The sequence below is a fragment of the Esox lucius genome, chromosome 24, assembly GCF_011004845.1.
Source record: "Esox lucius isolate fEsoLuc1 chromosome 24, fEsoLuc1.pri, whole genome shotgun sequence".
Taxonomy (NCBI): Eukaryota; Metazoa; Chordata; class Actinopteri; order Esociformes; family Esocidae; genus Esox; species Esox lucius.
The window spans coordinates 18,567,032-18,586,971 of record NC_047592.1 but is presented as its reverse complement, the minus strand read 5'-3'; the positions used below and the strand labels follow the sequence as shown (position 1 = coordinate 18,586,971).

The window sequence follows — 19,940 nt, the reverse complement described above, 5'->3', positions numbered from 1 at the left end:
ATAGATGCCACTGTTGAGCGTTGCAGATTTGGCTGCACTCTCTGACCAGCCTCTCTCATTGAGAGACCATGATTTACTACATGATCAATTACAGTAGCTCTGATCTCATCTGAGACTACAGCTCTTGATCTTCCTGTTATTCTTCTTCCACCATGCATACGTATTTGTATTATGTTATTGTTTTGAACTTAAGTTTAACAGTTTTGAAAACAGTATGTAAGTATGCGCAAATTGGCTTGTAAGTACACCGAGTTTTGGCGGTTGTTGTGTCTAAGTAAGAAAATAATTAATATAATTTGAAAGATGTAGTCATTAAATGCATTTTGTGCCAAAGCGATGATAATTGATCCTCAGTTTAGCCCACTTATACTTCTGTTGTGCTCACTGTGTGAAGAGTTTTGAAAAAGTGACTGGGAAATGTATTGGGAAATGTGTCCTAGCGACTGTAAAAAACTGTAACACCTGTGCTATTTATCTAACTGTGTGTAATTTTGACACCTCCAACGAAGTAGAGTGTTTTTCTTGTGTTAAATCTGTGTGTAATTATGTTGTAGACTTGTGAGTAAGGTTTTTTTTTAGTTAAGGCTAGGGTTTGATTTAGGGTTAGGAGTTAGGGCTAGGGTTCGATTTAGGGTTAGGAGTTAGGGCTAGGGTTCGATTTAGGGTTAGGAGTTAGGGCTAGGGTTCGATTTAGGGTTAGGAGTTAGGGCTGGGGTTCGATTTAGGGTTAGGAGTTAGGGCTAGGGTTCGATTTAGGGTTAGGAGTTAGGGCTAGGGTTCGATTTAGGGTTAGGAATTAGGGCTAGGGTTCGATTTAGGGTTAGGAGTTAGGGCTAGGGTTCAATTTAGGGTTAGGAGTTAGGGCTAGGGTTCAATTTAGGCTTAGGAGTTAGGGCTAGGGTTCGATTTAGGCTTAGGAGTTAGGGATAGGTTCATTAATTCAAAAGGCGGGTTAATCGGGCTGGGATAAGGCTTAGATAAGGCTTAGATGTGGGAAAATCACACCTTTACACTTATGTTAAGCTAACAGCTTCCACCAACACATTACTGTCTAGCACTCTGGTACCCTAAAAACCATGATCAGTTGAATATTTTACACTCAAAACATTATTTAATTAATTCTGATGTACATGTTGGTGATTTTTGCGGTTATTGAAGGACTTGTACATTACAATATAACCACCTGGTTGACCAAGTCCCTTCTGAGCTTAGACAGTAATGACCATGAAAAAGTTCTGTTGTCACAGGAAGCTAGTTTGAAGTTGAGTCTGGGGGGAGGTGCTGATATTAAATGATGGCTGCTCATTCCACTAATATATGGAACAGGCTTTTGAAGATAATATCACTCATGTAGTGCCTGGGAGATGGGTGCAGGCTGGGGGCATTGATATTTGTCAGTTTCATTACCTCAACCTGCTTAGAAATGTGATTGCAGAACTGTCTGTGGGTAGAACAAGGCAGTGGTCTTGATAATATTCAGTTTCATGCGTTATGAACAGCCTGGCTGTATGGAAATGTTAATAAGAACAGCCTGGTTGTATGGCAATGTTAAGAACAGCCTGGTTGTATGGCAATGTTAAGAACAGACTGGTTGTTTGGCAATGTTAAGAACAGCCTGGTTGTATGGCAATGTTAATGAACAGCCTGGTTGTATGGTAATGTTAAGAACAGCCTGGTTGTATGGAAATGTTAATAAGAACAGCCTGGTTGTATGGCAATGTTAAGAACAGCCTGGCGGTATGTCTATGTTGAGAACAGAGTGTGTGGCAGAGCAGGTGCTTTTTTAAAGCAATGTGTTTATATGTGTTGATAACCTCTATATATGATTAGCATATTTCAAATCTGTGAATTGTGTGAACTATGTTCAATGTGTGAAGGAAGGGGTGTCAGAACACATCCATTTCCTCTGTGGGCTGTGGAATATGTGTGGTTAGCTGTCTAGGGCTCACTGCCAGTAGCCAACGTAAATCTATACAGCTGGCACACTTTATTATTCTAATAATGAGGAAGGAACAGTGTCAAGCCTTTTAGCCAACCAAAAGATGTTGGTCTGAAAATTAACATTGCATCAACAGAATGGGTGATGTTACAGAATGTTTTTTCTTCAGGTCTCTAAATGTCCTTTCTTTTTTGTATGATGGTGAAGAGGCTCGATCTAAGGCATCATACAGGAAGGAGTGTGGTTTTTAAGTAGAACTGTTGTTCAGAGAGACTCATTCATCATCAATATAGAATGAATCATACCTGGCTCTGTGTTCTACTCTGTGAGTACTGACTTTTTATTTGTGTTTGTATGAGTCTTATTAGCAAAGTACACTAAGGTTAATACTACTACTCTATTACATCAACACTGAAATAGATTCATCTTTTACTACTGCTTCATAATGTCTTTTTTTATGTCTTTGTTGTAGTACTGAATACCCTCATCTACTGTGGTCACTCTCAAGGTAATGCTAGATATTCATTCATTTGATCAGACCTCAATCTCTCTGTGCTTGGTGATTTAGTTGTGTATGTGTTTAAGCAGAGTTTGTATAATTTGTGTTTCATTATATGTCTTGTACTGTAGGTAATTGTGCTATGATGTTTAGGTAAACCAAATCCTGTAGTGACAAGCCCAACAGTCCAATATTCACTGGACAGACTGTCATTCTCAGATGTGTAAAACAGGGAAGAGAATTCAGTTCTATTCCCAAGTCTCCCAGTGGTGAACAGTGTAGAATCAGCCGACACAGTAATGTCGGAAATGATTCTGAGTGGAGTGATGCAGTCAAATTGTCAGTGTTTGTTACAGTATTTCTGAATTGCTAAAACAAATTTTTTGAATGTTTCTCTCGCTATCTCAAAACCTTAAACACAAATCACCAAACTTAAGCTACACTGTCAAAACCTTTGACTTGTCTTGCTATATCAAACAATTGCTTCAGAACGATGTTATCTTTACCCAAAACCAAACACTGTTTCAGATAACACACACATCCAGCTAATGCATAATATTACACACTACAGAGATAAATGTAAAACACTGCACTCAGGGCAGAGCAGGGGAAAAAATATATTTATTATGAAGTACTTGCACAATCCTGCACACATATAAATGTAGTCACAAACAAAATATGCAGCAGATCGATAGCAAGCAATGTCTTGGAATCATTCTGCCTCAGCATCATGCCTCTGGGCATGGTCAGGCCACAGGACCTCATCAAAGTCACAGGCAATCCTGTCCCTTGCTAAACAACGGGGAAAGAATCCTTTAGCATGCTGAATCCAACCTTGAATCGCTTCCACTCTAATGTTGTCACATGCTGCATCCATTGACTGAATGAGATTTTCCTGTGCATAAGGATTTCTGTCATAGACCTTCCATCTCCATGCAGAAAAAAAGTATTCAGTGGGATTAAGGAAGGGTGAGTATGGTGGGAGGTACACATTTATAAAACGTGGGTTATTTTCAAACCACTCACAAATTTCAGAACCACGGTGAAAGTTCACATTGTCCCAGATTACCACATACATGGGATGCTCTGCCTACTCATCACCTCTTTGTTCACGTCTCAGTAGTGCTTCCTGTAGAGCATACAGAAACGTCATAAGATGGGCAGTGTTGTAAGGCCCTACAGTCACATGGCGGTGAACAACCCCATAGCTGCTAATGGCAGCACATATGGTTACGTTGCCACCACGCTGCCCTGGCAACTCTACAATGGCACGTTGACCAATAATGTTGCGGCCTCTCCTTCTCGTCTTGGTGAGAGTGAATCCAGCTTCATCCAAGAAGATGCACTCATGAGGCCTCTCCATGGAATCCAGTTGAAACATTCTCTATAGAAATGAACAAAAATACATTTTTGAAGTAACGTAAATTACACAGCATTCCAGGCTTCATGACTCAGTATACATGTGCTGCATTACATTCAACACAGTAAAGATGTACAGTAACTCAATAGTGCTGTAATCTCTGGACATGATTACTTACTTGTACATTACTTTCAGAATTTCTCTCAAATGGTACTCTGTAGGCTTGTTTGAGACTTATCAGGTTGCGCTTCAGGACAAGGTCAATTGTGGAGAGACTCACACTGTTGATTCCTTCAAAATTCATGTGGTCTTCCTCAACTTGCTGTTGTATTTCACACAGATGAATGAGATTATTTTGAAGGACCATATTGACAGTAATGGTCTCCTGCTGTTGTGAGAACATACCTCTCCTTCCACTGGCATGTGGCAGTCTTTCAATTCTAGCAAATAAAACCTCTTGTTAGAATTGTACAGACAGGCCTAATGCATTGAAATGTCACCAAATATGTACAATACATAAAATACTATTATACAAGTATATCACTGCAAGAAAAGGGCACATTTTTTGATATGTTACAGTAATATACTGAGACGTTCCACGACTGCACATACTGTACTGTAAGTTTGAGGGACCACTAATGATAGTACACTTACCTGTTCTCTTCTCTGAATGTCCTGACAATGGAGGCTACAGAGAACCTGCTTATATTTGGTTGAACACGTAGTCCTGCTTCCCTCATACTCATTCCATGAACCAGAACATGGTGTATGATTGTTGCTCTAATTTCATTGGAAATGATGGCTCTTGTTCTTCCTCCTCCTCCTCCTCCTCCTCCTCCTCCACTTCCTCCTTCTCTCCTGCCCTCCATTGTTATAATCACCCATGCCATTTGGATTTGACGTGGCTTTATACCCTGATTACTGATTAGGTGCAACACATTACTGATTTGAAACAGGTGTGTTACATTTTGAGTGCTTGTGTGTTACCGATGACAACAGTGTGTTGCTTGTGTTTCACTTTTGGGGGCTGTGTTGTGCCATTTTGAGTTGAAGTGCACCACAATGCTACGTGTGCTTTGTGAATGACAATGTGTTTACAGTTTTGCACAAAGAGTGATTCCGATTTGCTAGTTGTGTCTAACCACACATGCTTTAAGTTCAGCAACTATGTGATTCAATCAATAAAGTGGTTTGCAACATTGGTTTTGCAAATGGATTTTAGTGTTCTAGCAATTCAGAAATACTGTAACATCATCTTGTAACAGCTGGGCACAGCCTGTACCGTGTCGGTTGTTGTATTTCTATGTTCAGTGTCTTCATGTCCTAGTTGTTTTGTTTCAATTTCTTTTGGTTGGTTTCACCTGTGTGTAGTTAAGCCTTCACCTGTATCTTGTTTATCCCTAATCATGTCCCTATATAAATTCCTCATGTCCTAGCGTATTGTTGTACAAACCTGATTCCAAGAATGTTGGGACACTGTACAAATTGTGAGTAAAAAAGAAATGGAATAATTTACAAATCTCAAACTTATATTTAATGAACAGAATAGAAACAGAATAGAAAGAGAGACATTTTGTAATGTCATGCCAAATATTGGCTCATTTTGGATTTTATGAGAGCTACACATTCCAAAAAAGTTGGGACAGGTAGCAATAAGGTAGCAATAATTATTATGTAAATTGGCAACATGATTGGGTATAAAAAGAGCCTCTCAGAGTGGCAGTGTCTCTCAGAAGTCAAGAGGGGCAGAGGATCACCAATTCCCCCAATGCTGCGGCGAAAAATAGTGGAGCAATATCAGAAAGTATTTTCTCAGAGAAAGATTGCAAAGAGTTTGATGTTATCATCCTCTACAGTGCATAATATCATCCAAAGATTCAGAGAATCTGGAACAATCTCTGTGCGTAAGGGTCAAGGCCGGAAAACCATACTGGATGCCCGTGATCTTTGGGCCCTCAGACGGCACTGCATCACATACAGGAATTATACTGTAATGGAAATCACAACATGGGCTCAGGAATACTTCCAGAAAACATTGTCGGTGAACACAATCCACCATGCCATTCGCCGTTGCCGGCTAAAACTCTATAGGTCAAAAAAGAAGCTGTATCTAAACAGGATCCAGAAGCGCAGGCATTTTCTCTGGGCCAAGGATAATTTAAAATGGACTGTGGCAAAGTGGAAAAGTGTTCTGTGGTCAGACGAATCAAAATATGAAGTTCATTTTGGAAAACTGGGACGCCCTGTCATCTGGACTAAAGAGGATAAGGACAACCCAAGTTGTTATCAGTGCTCAGTTCAGAAGCCTGCATCGCTGATAGTATGGGGTTGATGAGTGCGTGTGGCATGGGCAGCTTACACATCTGGAAAGGCACCATCAATGCTGACAGTAATATCCAAGTTCTAGAACAACATATGCTCCCATCCAGACATCGTCTCTTTCAGGGAAGACCTTGCATTTTCCAACATAGAAGAAGGATCCGGGTACTGAAATGGCCAGTCTGCAGTCCAGATCTTTCACCCATAGAAAACATTTGGCGCATCATAAAGAGGAAGGTGCGACAAAGAAGACCTAAGACAGTTGAGCAACTAGAAGCCTGTATTAGACAAGAATGGGACAACATTCCTATTCATAAACATGAGCAACTTGTCTCCTCAGTCCCCAGATATTTGCAGTCTGTTATAAAAAGAAGAGGGGATGCAAAACAGTGGTAAACATGGCCTTGTCTCAACTTTCTTGAGATGTGTTGATGCCATGAAATTTATAATCAACTTATTTTTCCCTTAAAGTGATACATTTTCTCAGTTTAAACATTTGATATGTCACCTATGCTGTATTCTGAATAAAATATTGAAATTTGAAACTTCCATATCATTGCATTCTGTTTTTATTCACAATTGTACAGTGTCCCAACTTTTTTGGAATCCGGTTTGTATTTTGGCAGTTACGTATAGTGGAAACAAATAGAGAAACAGTTTGATTCAAGGGAGAGATACATTCAGTTATTTTTTGGAAATACGCAGCACAGTTGTCTTTGGTAAATGTTCCATTACATCAATGTCGTCATTGTTCTGACTGATATATACACAATAGGCATGTAAACCTAGAACTATACACAATGTGTGAAATAAAGGGTGTGTTTGTTGTATACACAGTCTTTTATACCAGGACACATAGGAGGTCGTCAGTGTTCATAGCCAACCATTACACAGACTATTATTAGAAAGATTTATCCTACAAAATACCCTTGTATGCTGTATTCTAACCTATGACCCAAGGGTCTATTCACAGATCCTATGACAGTCACATACACAGTTCCTATCAGGTGGTATGGACAGGGTGTGTAGGACTCATCAGTAATGGGACATCACATTTCCTACCTAGTGTCCTTCATACAGAGATAGTTAGTACTCTCATACATTGTGTCAATCTTAATTCAATTACTTTTATGCTCAATATCTCTCACTTGGTTTTGCTCAGAACAACACTTGATTCCTGTGTCTTGTGATGGCAATTTCTAAAATTCCAAAGTTCTATGAAAATGGTAGGTAAGACAGGAGAAATCAATTGCGCAATAAACGGTTTTAATCTTGCTTGCAAGGAGAAAGTATACAGGTTACAAAGTAACGGTGGATAGTTTCTAAATAAAAACATCATTTCGACAGTATTTATTACATAGGAAGAAGGGGTGTGGTAAGATGCTGCCATCTGTTGGCTTATGGCTCTTTTGTAGAATAATAAAGGACCCAAGTCAGGGGGAGAAGCGTTCCTTGTTGTTTATTCACAAAATATAGTACATGTCTTTCTTAGATGTTCTGCCTTCTTCCGATCTGCCTTCAATACACAATCAAAATCAACGCATAATATTGATTATATACTGGGTTTTATTGTAAGTAAAAAAGACCCCTGTTCAAAAGTCTGCACACACTTAGTTCTTAATACTGTGTATAGCCCCCTTTAGCATCAATGACAGCGTACAGTGTTTTGTAATAATTGTCTATGAGCAGCACCATGCAGCTCATTTTTGTTCAAGTATTGTAGTATTGTGCTCCTTCAGATTTAGATTTTGAAAATAAATATTTTCAAAATCAAAGCAAAAATGACCCAATTTCTACCAGGGTATGCAAACTTTTGAGCACAACTGTACAACTACTGCTATGTTAGGCTCCTTTAAAAAATAATTATTTAGCTCGTCTTGTCTGGTCAGCTGGCAGGTGTGCATGCATTTGATCCAACATTGAATCACACCTAAGCTTTTCAAGGTATTGTACTTTGATGTTTTGGCTGAAATGTTGAATGGGGTTCAGATGGGGCCTGTAAATATGACCTTTAGTTGGTTCTCTGTTAAACCAAATGCATAATATTGGGCTACTTGAATAGGCAATGGCATAAATTAGACAAGGTTACTGGAGAAAGTGGAGATATTCATCTACGATGGATTTGATGGGTTTCGATGGGTTTTTGGAGGGAGATTTATTTGCGGGAAGCAAAGGAGAGGTATTCCAATTTCCAGGCATCCACCGAACGAAAGGATGTGTAGCCCACTAACATGTTGATTCATAAACTAGGCCTAGAGCTGGGTGAACACTAGAGCCTTTACAACAGGAATGCCTACTCTCCTTTGATATGTAGAACAACACACCTGTGAAGTGCTGAGGATAAGTCAAGCTCCAATTAAGTAACCGGTAAACAAAAAGTGCAGGCGAGTGCTGCAATCCTGACAGTTTTCCCTGAAGTCACACACTAACTATGGATTGTGTCCAATATGCTGTCCAGTATCACTGGATGTTTCTCTATGAATGGTTAAGACAGAAACATACAAGAACTGATGTAGTTACATTCATGTTTGTTGTTTCTACAGGTATGCCGAGGGCCTCAGTGAAGATAGTCTCTCCCCAGGAGCCACTATACACAGGAGACAGAGTCACTCTACAGTGTAACATACCAGAATACACAGACTGGACTTATGTCTGGTACAGAGACAACCAACACCTTCCCAGTCAGACCAGTAAAACCTTCACCATCTCTCTCCCAGACCAGACTGGTCAATACCAGTGTCGTGGGAAGAGAACAAAATGGCCTGAATCATCATTTCTTAGTCCTAATCATCCCATCAGTGCTACTGGTAAGATCATTTCGAAGCATACTCCTTTTCAATATTAAAATAACCACATAACTCTCACTGTGTCTATTTCTCTACTGTATATCTCAAGAATTACGTTCCCTGGGAACTATTGTAAAAACCGCGATTACGTTCTATGCCAACATATCTAGTGCCATTACATCAGTCAAGAATGTTATATATCAATCCACATTTTGATAGGCCACACGCGGCAGGTTTTTGTTTTGTATTATTCTTTTAAAAACAACTGATTTGGCTTGAGTGGGGATGGTCGACATAAATTGCCTTATTGGATTATTACCATACACATCGATTTATTTTCCTAAATATATAACGTTCTTGACCGACGTAATGGAAACAAGATAAGTTGGCATAGAACGTAATCGCGGTTTTTACAATATCCTGTATAGGGTGTTCTTCAAACACTTAATACTGAGCCAGTTGTGTACACCTAGTCTGTGGCAGTATTTTGTATTTAGTGTGTCATAGTTATATCAGAGTATTATACAGAGGTACTATCTTACTTTGGAAAGATTGTTGATGTGACTGTAATTCTTTTCGTTGATTATTATGTTTCTACAGCTCTACCAATAGCCTCAGTGAGTGTCTCTCCTCATGGTCTCCTCTATTCTGGAGACAAAGTCACTCTACAGTGTTACATACCAGAATACACAGACTGGACTTATGTCTGGTACAAAGATAAAGGGCTCCTTCCAAGTGAGACCAGTAAAACCTTCACCTTCTCTCTCCCAGACCAGACTGGTCAGTACCAGTGTCAGGGGAAGAGGACAGGTCGGCCCCAGTCATCATATATTAGTCCTAATCACCCCATCAGTGTTACTGGTAAGATCCCTTAGAAACCAACTTATATTCAATATCCATTTAATCCTATGACTCTCAATATGTCTATTTATTCTGTCAGTATTTTTGTTTGGCATCAGTTACATTATTATACAAAGGTAAGATCATACTTAGGAAAGATTGTTGATGTGACTATATTACCTTTCATTTATTTCAATGATTCTACAGCTCTTCCAACAGCCTCAGTGAGTGTCTCTCCTCATGGTCTCCTCTACTCTGGAGAGACTGTTACTCTGCAGTGTGACATACCAAACTACACAGACTGGACATACAGGTGGTACAGAAAGGATCAACCACAGACTCCAGGTTCACCTTCTAAAACCGTCACCACTCTGTCTGACCAGGTGAGTCAGTACCAGTGTCAGGGGAGAAGAACAGATCGTCCCAAGTCGTCACAACTCAGTGTTTCCCTCCACATCAGTGTCACTAGTGAGTAAATAATTATTACTACATGGTTGTTTCTCTTTTTTTTTGTTGTAGTCATGGTGTTATCCACTTAAACCTATTTAAATACCAACAGCGAAACAGTCCACATACAGGTTACTGGTGAATCCAAGCATGTTGTATTGCAATTGGTTGCTGTTTACCATGAACAGAAAGTAATCTAAGTCATAAATTCTAGTCAGCTCATTATTTCATCTTAACTGTATCATGTATCTATGTGTATATTCAGTTGAGTTAGTTGTCTGTGTTGTTTCTGTCCAGAGAGATCTGTTGCTGTTCTGACCCTCCAACCCAACTGGACCCAGATATTCAGTAGAGAGACTGTCACTCTCAGATGTGACATACAGGGGGGAGGAGACACTGACTGGGAGTATAACTTCTATAAGAATGGTCAGTCAGTTTACTTTGACACAAAGCCTGAATACAGAATCAGTCCTGTCTACACATCTCATACTGGGTCATATACCTGTATGGGTGTAAAGGGAAACAAGGAATCCATAACCAGTGATGCTGTACAACTGATCGTATCATGTAAGTATATTTATGTAAATATCTCAATGGCAACCTAGAATTCTCTGTAAGAATGACATTTGGAAACCTGTCCTCCATTTAATCACAGATCAACCCAAGGCTGTCCTGAGTATCTCTCCTCAGTGGATGAACCCTGGAGACTCAGTGACTCTGAACTGTGAAGTTAAAGAGTCGTCTACAGGCTGGAGGTTCTCCTGGTACAAGACTGTTCCCTACAGAGCTGGGTTACCCTCTCTATTGGACAAGTCCTACTCTGTAGAGCCCCTATCTGGATATGGGACTACTGAAGAGTCTTACACTCTGAGTCCTGCTGGTCCTACTGACACAGGAGGATATGTGTGTAGAGCTGGCAGAGGAGACCCAGTCTATTACACAAACTACAGTGAACCTCAGTGTCTCTGGTCTGGAGGTACGTACACTGAATTCTATTTATGTGACAGTGAAGAATAGAAAATGAAGAACTATTGGTTTGACCCTGTCTGTCTTTGTTCAGATCTGCAGTCTTCAGTGTCTCTCAGAATAAGTCCCAACAGAACTCAACACTTTACATCAAAGTCTCTCTCACTGATCTGTGATCTGAAGGGGAACTCTACTGGATGGAGACTGATGAGATACACAGAGACAGGAGTGCAGTCAGGGTGTTCCCCTAACTGGGGATCAATAACAGGGTCCACATGTACCATCACCTCCACAAACACATGGGACAGTGGAGTGTACTGGTGTGAGTCTGGATCAGGACAGTACAGTAATGCTGTCAACATCACAGTGTCTGGTAGGTCCATGATACACTCGCTTTAATATTCTAATCTGAGATATTATGAATAACTCTGTAACTGAATGATGGTATCCAATGCAATAGAATCTCTTGAGACATTAATATATGATCAGTGACGATTCCACATTTACAGTGTTATTTAGTATGTTACACAGCTGGTAATGTCACTTTGGAGAACCCTGTCCTTCCTATAACTAAATGAGACTCTGTGACTCTTTGCTGTACATATAGAAACCAACCACACCCTATGACCAAGGTACATTTCTACAAAGATGGAGTACTCATCAGTAATGAGACCACAGGAGAGATGACCATCCCTTTAGTATCAAATTCAGATGAAGGTTTATATCAGTGTAAATCTGTTTTAGATAAATTAGATAAATCACAAGGAAGCTGGATTAAATTGAGAGGTGCAAAATATAATGTGAGAATATGATTACAGCATCTTTACATCAGAGGTAGTCAGTAATTTGTCATATAGTGTTTGCATCATGTAATGATCATGTTACCTTTACATCAGTGGTAGTGAGTGATTTGTAAGGCAGTGTTAACATTATAATATGATCACAGTACATTTACATCAGTGGTTGTCAGTTTTTTTTTTATGTAGTGTTAACATCACATTTTATTCACAGTACCTTTACATAAGTGGCAGTCAGTGATTTAATATGTAATGTTAATATTACATTATGGTCACAGTACCTTTACATCAGTGGTAGTGATTGATTTGTAAGGTACTGTTAACAATATATTATTATACTGTTTTGTTTACAAGGATAGGCTTTGGCAGTTTAACTAAACACACATTTTCTATTAAAATCATTTATATTCAGCATGCAAGGCCTAAATGAATATATTTTCTTTATTTACATTAACTTTACTCTGCATCTGATGGTGTTGTGCTGTTCTCTCTCAAGTCATAGTTCCTGCATCCTCTACATCAGTCCTAGTAGGAGTGGTTGTGGGTCTGGTTGTTGCTGCTGTTCTACTGATCATATTCCTGGTCCTGCTGTGTCAATATAAAAACAGCAAAGGTGATACTTTTGCTATTTCTTAACGTTTTAGGACATGTTTACTAGTTCAAAACATAAATAGCTTGATTTAATATTGTGAATTTCTGAATAGGTTCCTGTTCTAACATAATTTTCTGGTGAGTACATCTGCCTCTAAACTAAGTTGATTCATACAGTGACATGTTATACGTGTGTTATATTAGTGTCTCTCACCCTGTAGGCCCATCCATCCCCAGAGCACCAACCAGGACCCCCAACAGGACCAAGGATCTACCCAGGTTCAGTCTCCTGATGCTGGGTATACAGGTCAGTAGTATGGTCAGTCTCCTGATGCTGGGTATACAGGTCAGTAGTATGGTCAGTCTCCTGATGCTGGGTATACAGGTCAGTAGTATGGTCAGTCTCCTGATGCTGGGTATACAGGTCAGTAGTATGGTCAGTCTCCTGATGCTGGGTATACAGGTCAGTAGTATGGTCAGTCTCCTGATGCTGGGTATACAGGTCAGTAGTATGGTCAGTCTCCTGATGCTGGGTATACAGGTCAGTAGTATGGTCAGTCTCCTGATGCTGGGTATACAGGTCAGTAGTATGGTCAGTCTCCTGATGCTGTGTATACAGATCAGTAGGGTCAGTCTCTCAGGCCCAGACCTCCAACTGTAACCCCAGAAACTGACTATTCCCACCCACTGTGTATTACATGTTTCATTGGTCAATATTATTAGGTAAGCTGCTTTGACCAACAGGTATTAAAAACATCTAGCACAAGATCAATCGCCCAGACAACACTGATAATGGTAAACTGTGATGTTATGTTTTTAGTAGGAATGTGCTTTATCCCACAATATATAGTTGAGGCTCTAAAATTATTCTCAATGTTTCCATTCCTAACACATTTTCTCTTTTTTTTTAATTTAATATCACATGTAAATTAACGATATAGTGTGGGACTTTTAAACTGACAGTTTTGGTCATGTTGTTTAATAAGTTGTTCATATTTCATATGACATATAAAAACAGAATTTGCATTATGGGTTATGTACCTACAGTGCCTTTGGAAAGGGTTTCTAAACTTTTGCTTTCTACTTCAATATGACTGGGCTACAGCTTTAAATTACCCGCTAAGGTATGTCAGATATTCAGTCATTTCCATTAATCCAGTGACCCTCAATCTTCCAGAATCCAACTTTTTATCTGAACCCAAAATCTAAGGATGTGTTAGCCTATTCTGTTAGTTTTTTTAATTAATTGCTTCAAAACATTGTTGAAAAAAAGGACAAATTCTCAAAAAGGGTATTGACATTGTTGTATATAAAAATCAAGATATCCTTGCTCCCCAAACACCACCATTGTCAAAACTTCACAGAAACATTGCCTGGGGCATGTGAATACACATTTGTAATCTTGAACACCTACACACAAATGTTTTACCCACACAAACATAACCTGTGATTATTAGGGCCACCAGCTATGGTTTTTCAAAGCGCAAATGAAAGAAATGAACTGTGATTATACACCTGCACTCGTAGCAGGTGACCAGACATCCCGGTTTGCCTGCTACTGTCCCGGTTTCAGGTAGGCCAATCACCTATCATTGTTCTGAGAATGATGCGTCCAGTAGCCTAGATAACTAAATCCCAGTTCATATGGGTCGTGGGATATACTCTGTTTTTACCAGCCATCCAACCAACCAGAAAATTAAACTAGCGGTTCATCAGTCACTAATCTTGTTATGCGCACCCACCTTTGTGCGCATGATGATCACACACACACACACAACTGAGACACTCATGCCTCCTTCACAAAGACAAATCTTCCCGATTCCAGCCTTGCTGAAGTATCCCCAGATCATCAGCGATCCTCCACCAAATTTCACAGTGGGTGCGAGACACTGTGGCTTGTAGGCCTCTCCAGGTGTAGCATGCCCCCCGAACAAGGATGAGACTTTACTGATGGTTTTATGATGTTTCATTCTTTATGAACCATAATCCGTTCACCATGTCACCAACGTAAGAGCTGTAATGTATACAAAACATGTACCCGATCAGTTAACATGGTTCACAATCACCTGCTGTCTTACATTGGTGCAAAACGAACATTAACAGACAGAATGCTCATTCTCAACTGAATGAACAAACCTTTTGCCTCTTCGGAAGGGCTTCAAGTATGAATTTGTCGTTTACTGCAAGTATGAATTCGTCCACACTCCGTGCTGAAGTTATCGCTGTTTCTTTTGGAATAAGCTACCTGCTATGAACTGCGCTCGCAGACTCGCCAGGTCTCTGTCTAACCATTAGACGAGCAGGTGTTGGGCAAAGCAGAAAATGTGACTCGTCAGAGAAGTTGACCTTACTCCATTCCTCTACGGTCCAATCCTTGTGGTCTTTTGCACAATTCAGCCTGGCTCTTCTTTGCCTCTGTTAGAAATCAGCTGTTTTGTATAGTGTTTGAAATAATTATCGCATACTTGGCTGTCAAGGGAGAGAGTACTTCAATTATTTATTGCAGCATTAGATAGTCTTGTTCATGAGGTTACGGACGAGGTCATCCTTACACAACCTCAATCTCATCTCACTCAAACTCTTTTCACTGTAATGTTGGTTACAAGGTGATATATACATTGAAGGGTGTGTCTACCTAGCAAAGATCAGGTTTCCAAGACAGTAACCCCCATGCTAAATGGTCAATGTAAAACATTCCTATGGTCATTAGAGCACAACCTACAGAGAGATAATCTAAACAGAGAGGTTTCTGTTGTTCTCATTATCTAGGCACATTCACTTCCAATGAAACGTACATTCATATTGTAATTATTAATGCTCAGATTCCACACTTTTCATTGATGAAGGGCTTTTTTCTAGATTTATACACAACTTCAGCCCTGCCCCTAGGAGCCAGTTTTGAACCGTCCTTGCGGTGCATTACATACCAGCTGCTGTTTGCCATTAATTCTGTAAGTCACTTGATGTCATCCTACGGTTGTTGAGTGACATTTGAATGAGTTGACGGTCAGTGGACAGTCGTTTTCACCCTCTGCCAGTCTGTAGCTTTGTTGTCCCCAATGTCTATTGCTTGACCTTCTCATGAACCGCCTTCTTTACAAATTTCAGGATGGAAGCAACTTGACACTCACTGTATCCCTCAGCCAGTAAAGCCAGAATTGAACCCTTCTTTTCCTCACTCAAAGCTTTTCTTTTCAACTCTTGTGTCATGCTGAATAGGTTTTTTTTCTATTCAAATTACCTTTGAGGTACTACTTGCTCGGTTTTTGCCATCCATCTGGTCCTATTGCAAGAGGATAGTGATGACCACAGCAGTGGTTTTTATACTTTTCCTCGTTAAATTTGATTTGATTCAGGTAATCACCTAATCAATACCTCATTAAGTAAAATGCGGTGTGCCTGTGTTGGAATTTAACAAACACTGGAATGGAATGGCTGCCATACATGAGATGCTGATTTAAGAAATATTAGGAGTGGTTTATATACATATATATATATATATATATATATATATATATATATATATATATATATATATATATATATATATATATACATATATATATATATATATATATATATATATATATATATGTGTGTGTGTGTGTGTGTAAATGTATATATGTATATTAGGGGCTCAAATCAAATATTATATACATGAAATACGGAAGAACACAATTCCTTGGGAACCTGTTGTGCTCGACAGCGCCACCTTAATGACCAGTGGCCACCAGTGTGGATTGCATCTTTAAGTGTGAGTCTTCCTGTTAGATTCTGCTGGTGTTTCTGCTGCTGCTGGGTCAAGTGATGTGACATATGTCCAGAGTCAACTCAAGAAGTTGGATCACAAAAAGAAAGGTGACTCAACAGTGCAATACATTAATAATTGTTTTTATCACTGTATTAAATCTGAATACCTGAAATATACAGGTAAGACATGTTCTACAAGTTGACATTCAGTCACATTTTAATTTGTGTTTCTGTAGTATCGGTCAAAGATGCAGAACAGGCATTATGCAAATTCACTTGATTATTTACCTGGACATTTTCATTGTCAGCATCGTCTGAACCAGTTGATGTGACCTATGCTGAAATTGACCTCAAACTGGTGGGCAAAACCCAGAAGAAGAAAAGTGAGACTGGACATCCCTCTCTACATCTTTCCCCATTCATAATCTCATCCCACTTTTACCTATTGAATAGCTGGATAATATTCTGTATATAACAAATGTATTCTTCTTCTTTTTAATTCCCATCTACAACAGAATCAACAATCCCGCCAGAGTCAGAATCAGTCTATTCTCCAATAAAGACATTCCCAGACCACAGTAAGACTAGATCACATCTATTAAAGGGTATGTAACTAATGGTCTGATATTAGAGTATATCTAAGTATGTCCTAACAAACTCTATGTGTTGACATGTTGCAGGTCCTTGAGGGAGATGAACACAATCAGTTGAGGAGCAGGAACAACCAGGGAACATGGATGTGATTTTTAGACACACACTCCCTCTAGCCACAGAAATGACACACGCACACACACACACACACACAACAATATCATATATCTGAATGATTTGTATCATACCATGCTATCAACAGATATTTAAATGACATGGGGTAATGACAATGGAGGATTTGTCTGATCTTTGACTCATTCCTTAAGTCATTCAAATATTTGGAAATTATTTTCTCAAAATAGAAGTATTATACAGTTTATGTTTTCTTGCAATGGTCTTCACTTTTAAAAAAACTTTGCTTTTTTATTTTTCAAATACTATGCTTTCATCCAGATGGCACAACTGGCTCCTTGAATGCATTAACTAGAAATGTGACAATCTGCAATTGCTAAATACTGTACATTAATGGACTTTTAAATGAATTACATTATTTTATATCTTGTATGAATATAAAATACTTGCCTCATGATTTTATGAAGTTTATGTAGCGGGAGGGGCCTGCTGCCCCCCAATGGAGGGACAGAGTCAGGCTACCGGTGAGAGAAGAGAGAGAGTCACAGTGAAGGGGGGGGGACTGCCCCGTCGGAGAGTCTGAGCAGGATGGATCAGAGACTGATCACACACTTAATTTCAGCGATCCTGCATTATGGCCAGCTGTACTTAGCCTTCTGGAATCTGCACAAATACACTACATGAGCCAGACAAACGGCATAACTTGGCATAACTGAGCTGTTGGCAAAGTATGACAGTATCCTAAATGACCATTCACATAACATTAGAGAGCACCGGCAACAGGGACAGACTCCAAGCTCATTACCTTTCACCTGACAGCCAAAATGACATTATTGAACTTTGTGCTCAGCGTGTCCTAAACACTATTTTCAGGGAAAGGCAAGAAACATCATTCTATTCCATAATGTTTGATGCAACCCCAGATGTGTCAAACTTGTAACGTTTCCATGAATTTAAGGACTTTAAAAAAAAATAACAGGAGAGGAAATCGCCACATTGGTGGAACAATCACTAGGTGAACATGGGATAGATATAGCTGATTGCATGGGTCAGTGCTATGATAATGGAGCTAACATGGCAGGAAAAGTGAGAGGAGTGCAAGCTTGCATACTGAATAAAAATCCCTTGGCCACATATTCACCATGTGCATCTCACACGTTAAACCTAGTTGCAGAAATAGACATATTCTGTACAAACTATTCAGTGGCAGCCCTCACCGATGGGAAGTCTTACAAAGAGTTTAGGGTTCTCTGCACAGCTTGTCTGACACACGATGGAGTGGGCGGATAGAGGCAGTGTGCCCAGTGGCAAAACATTTGCCCGGTGTGATCCAGGCATTAGACACCTTTATCACGACAGGTAACCTCACCAGTGAAGCCAAAGCTGAAGCACAGGGTCTAAAGACCTACTTTCAGTCCTTTAATGCTATTTTGCTCCTCACTTTTTGGGTCAAGGTGTTACAATGCATAGAGGATAGAAACCTTACCAGCCAGTCCTCAACCATCTCACTTGCTGTGCAAGTTATATTTATATGTCAATATAAAGGAACTGGAGGAGGAGATTGCCTGCATGCGTGCATCATGGGACAGTTTTCAAACAGAGGCAACTGCTGTTGCCACGTCCATGGGCATCAAATCCCAGTTAGAAATGAGACATAAAAAGAGGAAGCGTTTCTTTGATGAGTCAGAAAAGCAAGGGACAGTGGAGCAAAGCCCAGAGACCCTATTCCGAGACAGTGTTTCATGTTGCAATGGACAGCATAATCTCTCAACCACATGTACGGTTCTCATCAATGCAGCAGATATGTGACGAGTTCTGCGTCCTGTGGAAATTCAGAGATATGCCACAGGACAACATCAGTGAATCATGCTCAAAGCTCTCTGAGAAATATAAGAATGACTTTGCTGAGTCCCTTGAAGACCAAATTCAGCACTTTAAGAAAATATATTGTGGAACTTTTGAAGACTTAGAGCTCTTGATCTACTTAATGCCATATACACACGGGACTACAGAGCATTTATGGAGACCTGTGTGTCCTGCTGCATATATTCCTGTCTCTGCCTTTGTCTGCGGCTGGAGGTGAGCGGGCTTTCAGTAAAATGAAGATGATAAAAAACCACTTGCACTCTAACATTTCCCAGGAGAAGCTCAACGGTTTGGCAATGCTCTCCATAGAGCGCCAACATGCCAAGAAACTGGACTTTAAAAAAAGTTTGGCGCATGGCATTTGGAGTTCAAATCTAAACATGTCACACAAGCAGTAGCCTAAAATACAATGGTAATTATTATTTTATTTCCTGCAAGTGTCAGAATTCCAATACATATTGTTAGCCATTTCGTATAGTGCTTGTAATAATTATCGCATACCCGGTTGTCAAGGGAGAGAGTACTTCAATTATTTATTGCAGCATTAGATAGTCTTGTTCATGAGGTTACGGACCAGGTCTTCCTTACACAACCTCAATCTCATCTCACCTAATCTCTTCTCACTGTATTGTTGGTTAAAAGCTGATATATACATTGAAAGGTGTGTCTACCTAGCAAAGGTCAGGTTTCCAAGAGAGTCAATGTAAACATTCCTGTGGTTATCAGAGCGCAACCTACAGAGAGAATCTAAACAGAGACGTTGTTCTCATTATCTAGGCACATTCACTTTCAATGAAACATACATTCATATTGTAATTGTTAAAGCTCAGATTCCACAATATGAAGAGTGTATTTGGCAACAGCTTATTTGTAGTTTGTTAATGTTAACCGCTATTGTTAATGCCTGTCACTTGTCTTTTTGAGAGAGATGTGAGGAGAGGAGAGCAAGGGAAAAGGAGAGATCTGGGCGCGGGGGGGCCCATCTAAGATTATCTCATCCCGGGCCCAGGCAAGACTGTCAGCTGGCCTGTCTAGACATTCTAACGAAGAGATTGAT

The 19,940-nt window shown here is 39.7% G+C and overlaps 1 protein-coding gene across 1 annotated transcript; it reads left to right on the top strand.

Annotated features, from left to right (window-relative positions):
* The first annotated feature begins 2,417 nt into the window (after positions 1–2,417).
* Positions 2,418–19,418, top strand: LOC105007154 (basement membrane-specific heparan sulfate proteoglycan core protein-like). Its single transcript, XM_034290643.1, has 14 exons — positions 2,418–2,447; positions 8,661–8,924; positions 9,675–9,764; positions 9,951–10,211; positions 10,488–10,757; positions 10,846–11,166; positions 11,251–11,529; positions 12,450–12,566; positions 12,658–12,682; positions 12,766–12,851; positions 16,316–16,402; positions 16,603–16,677; positions 16,810–16,899; positions 16,975–19,418. Exons 2-14 carry the CDS (start codon positions 8,663–8,665, stop codon positions 16,980–16,982), a joined length of 1,971 nt encoding a protein of 656 aa, XP_034146534.1. The 5' UTR covers positions 2,418–2,447; positions 8,661–8,662; the 3' UTR covers positions 16,983–19,418.
* Positions 19,419–19,940: the final 522 nt, after the last annotated feature.

Coding starts and splice junctions, on each gene's coding strand:
- LOC105007154 (XM_034290643.1), top strand. CDS start 8,663: ATGCCGAGGGCCTCAGTGAAGATAGTCTCTCCCCAGGAGCCACTATAC. Junction 9,765..9,950: donor TCACCCCATCAGTGTTACTG/GTAAGATCCCTT, acceptor ATGATTCTACAG/CTCTTCCAACAGCCTCAGTG. Junction 10,212..10,487: donor CCTCCACATCAGTGTCACTA/GTGAGTAAATAA, acceptor GTTTCTGTCCAG/AGAGATCTGTTGCTGTTCTG.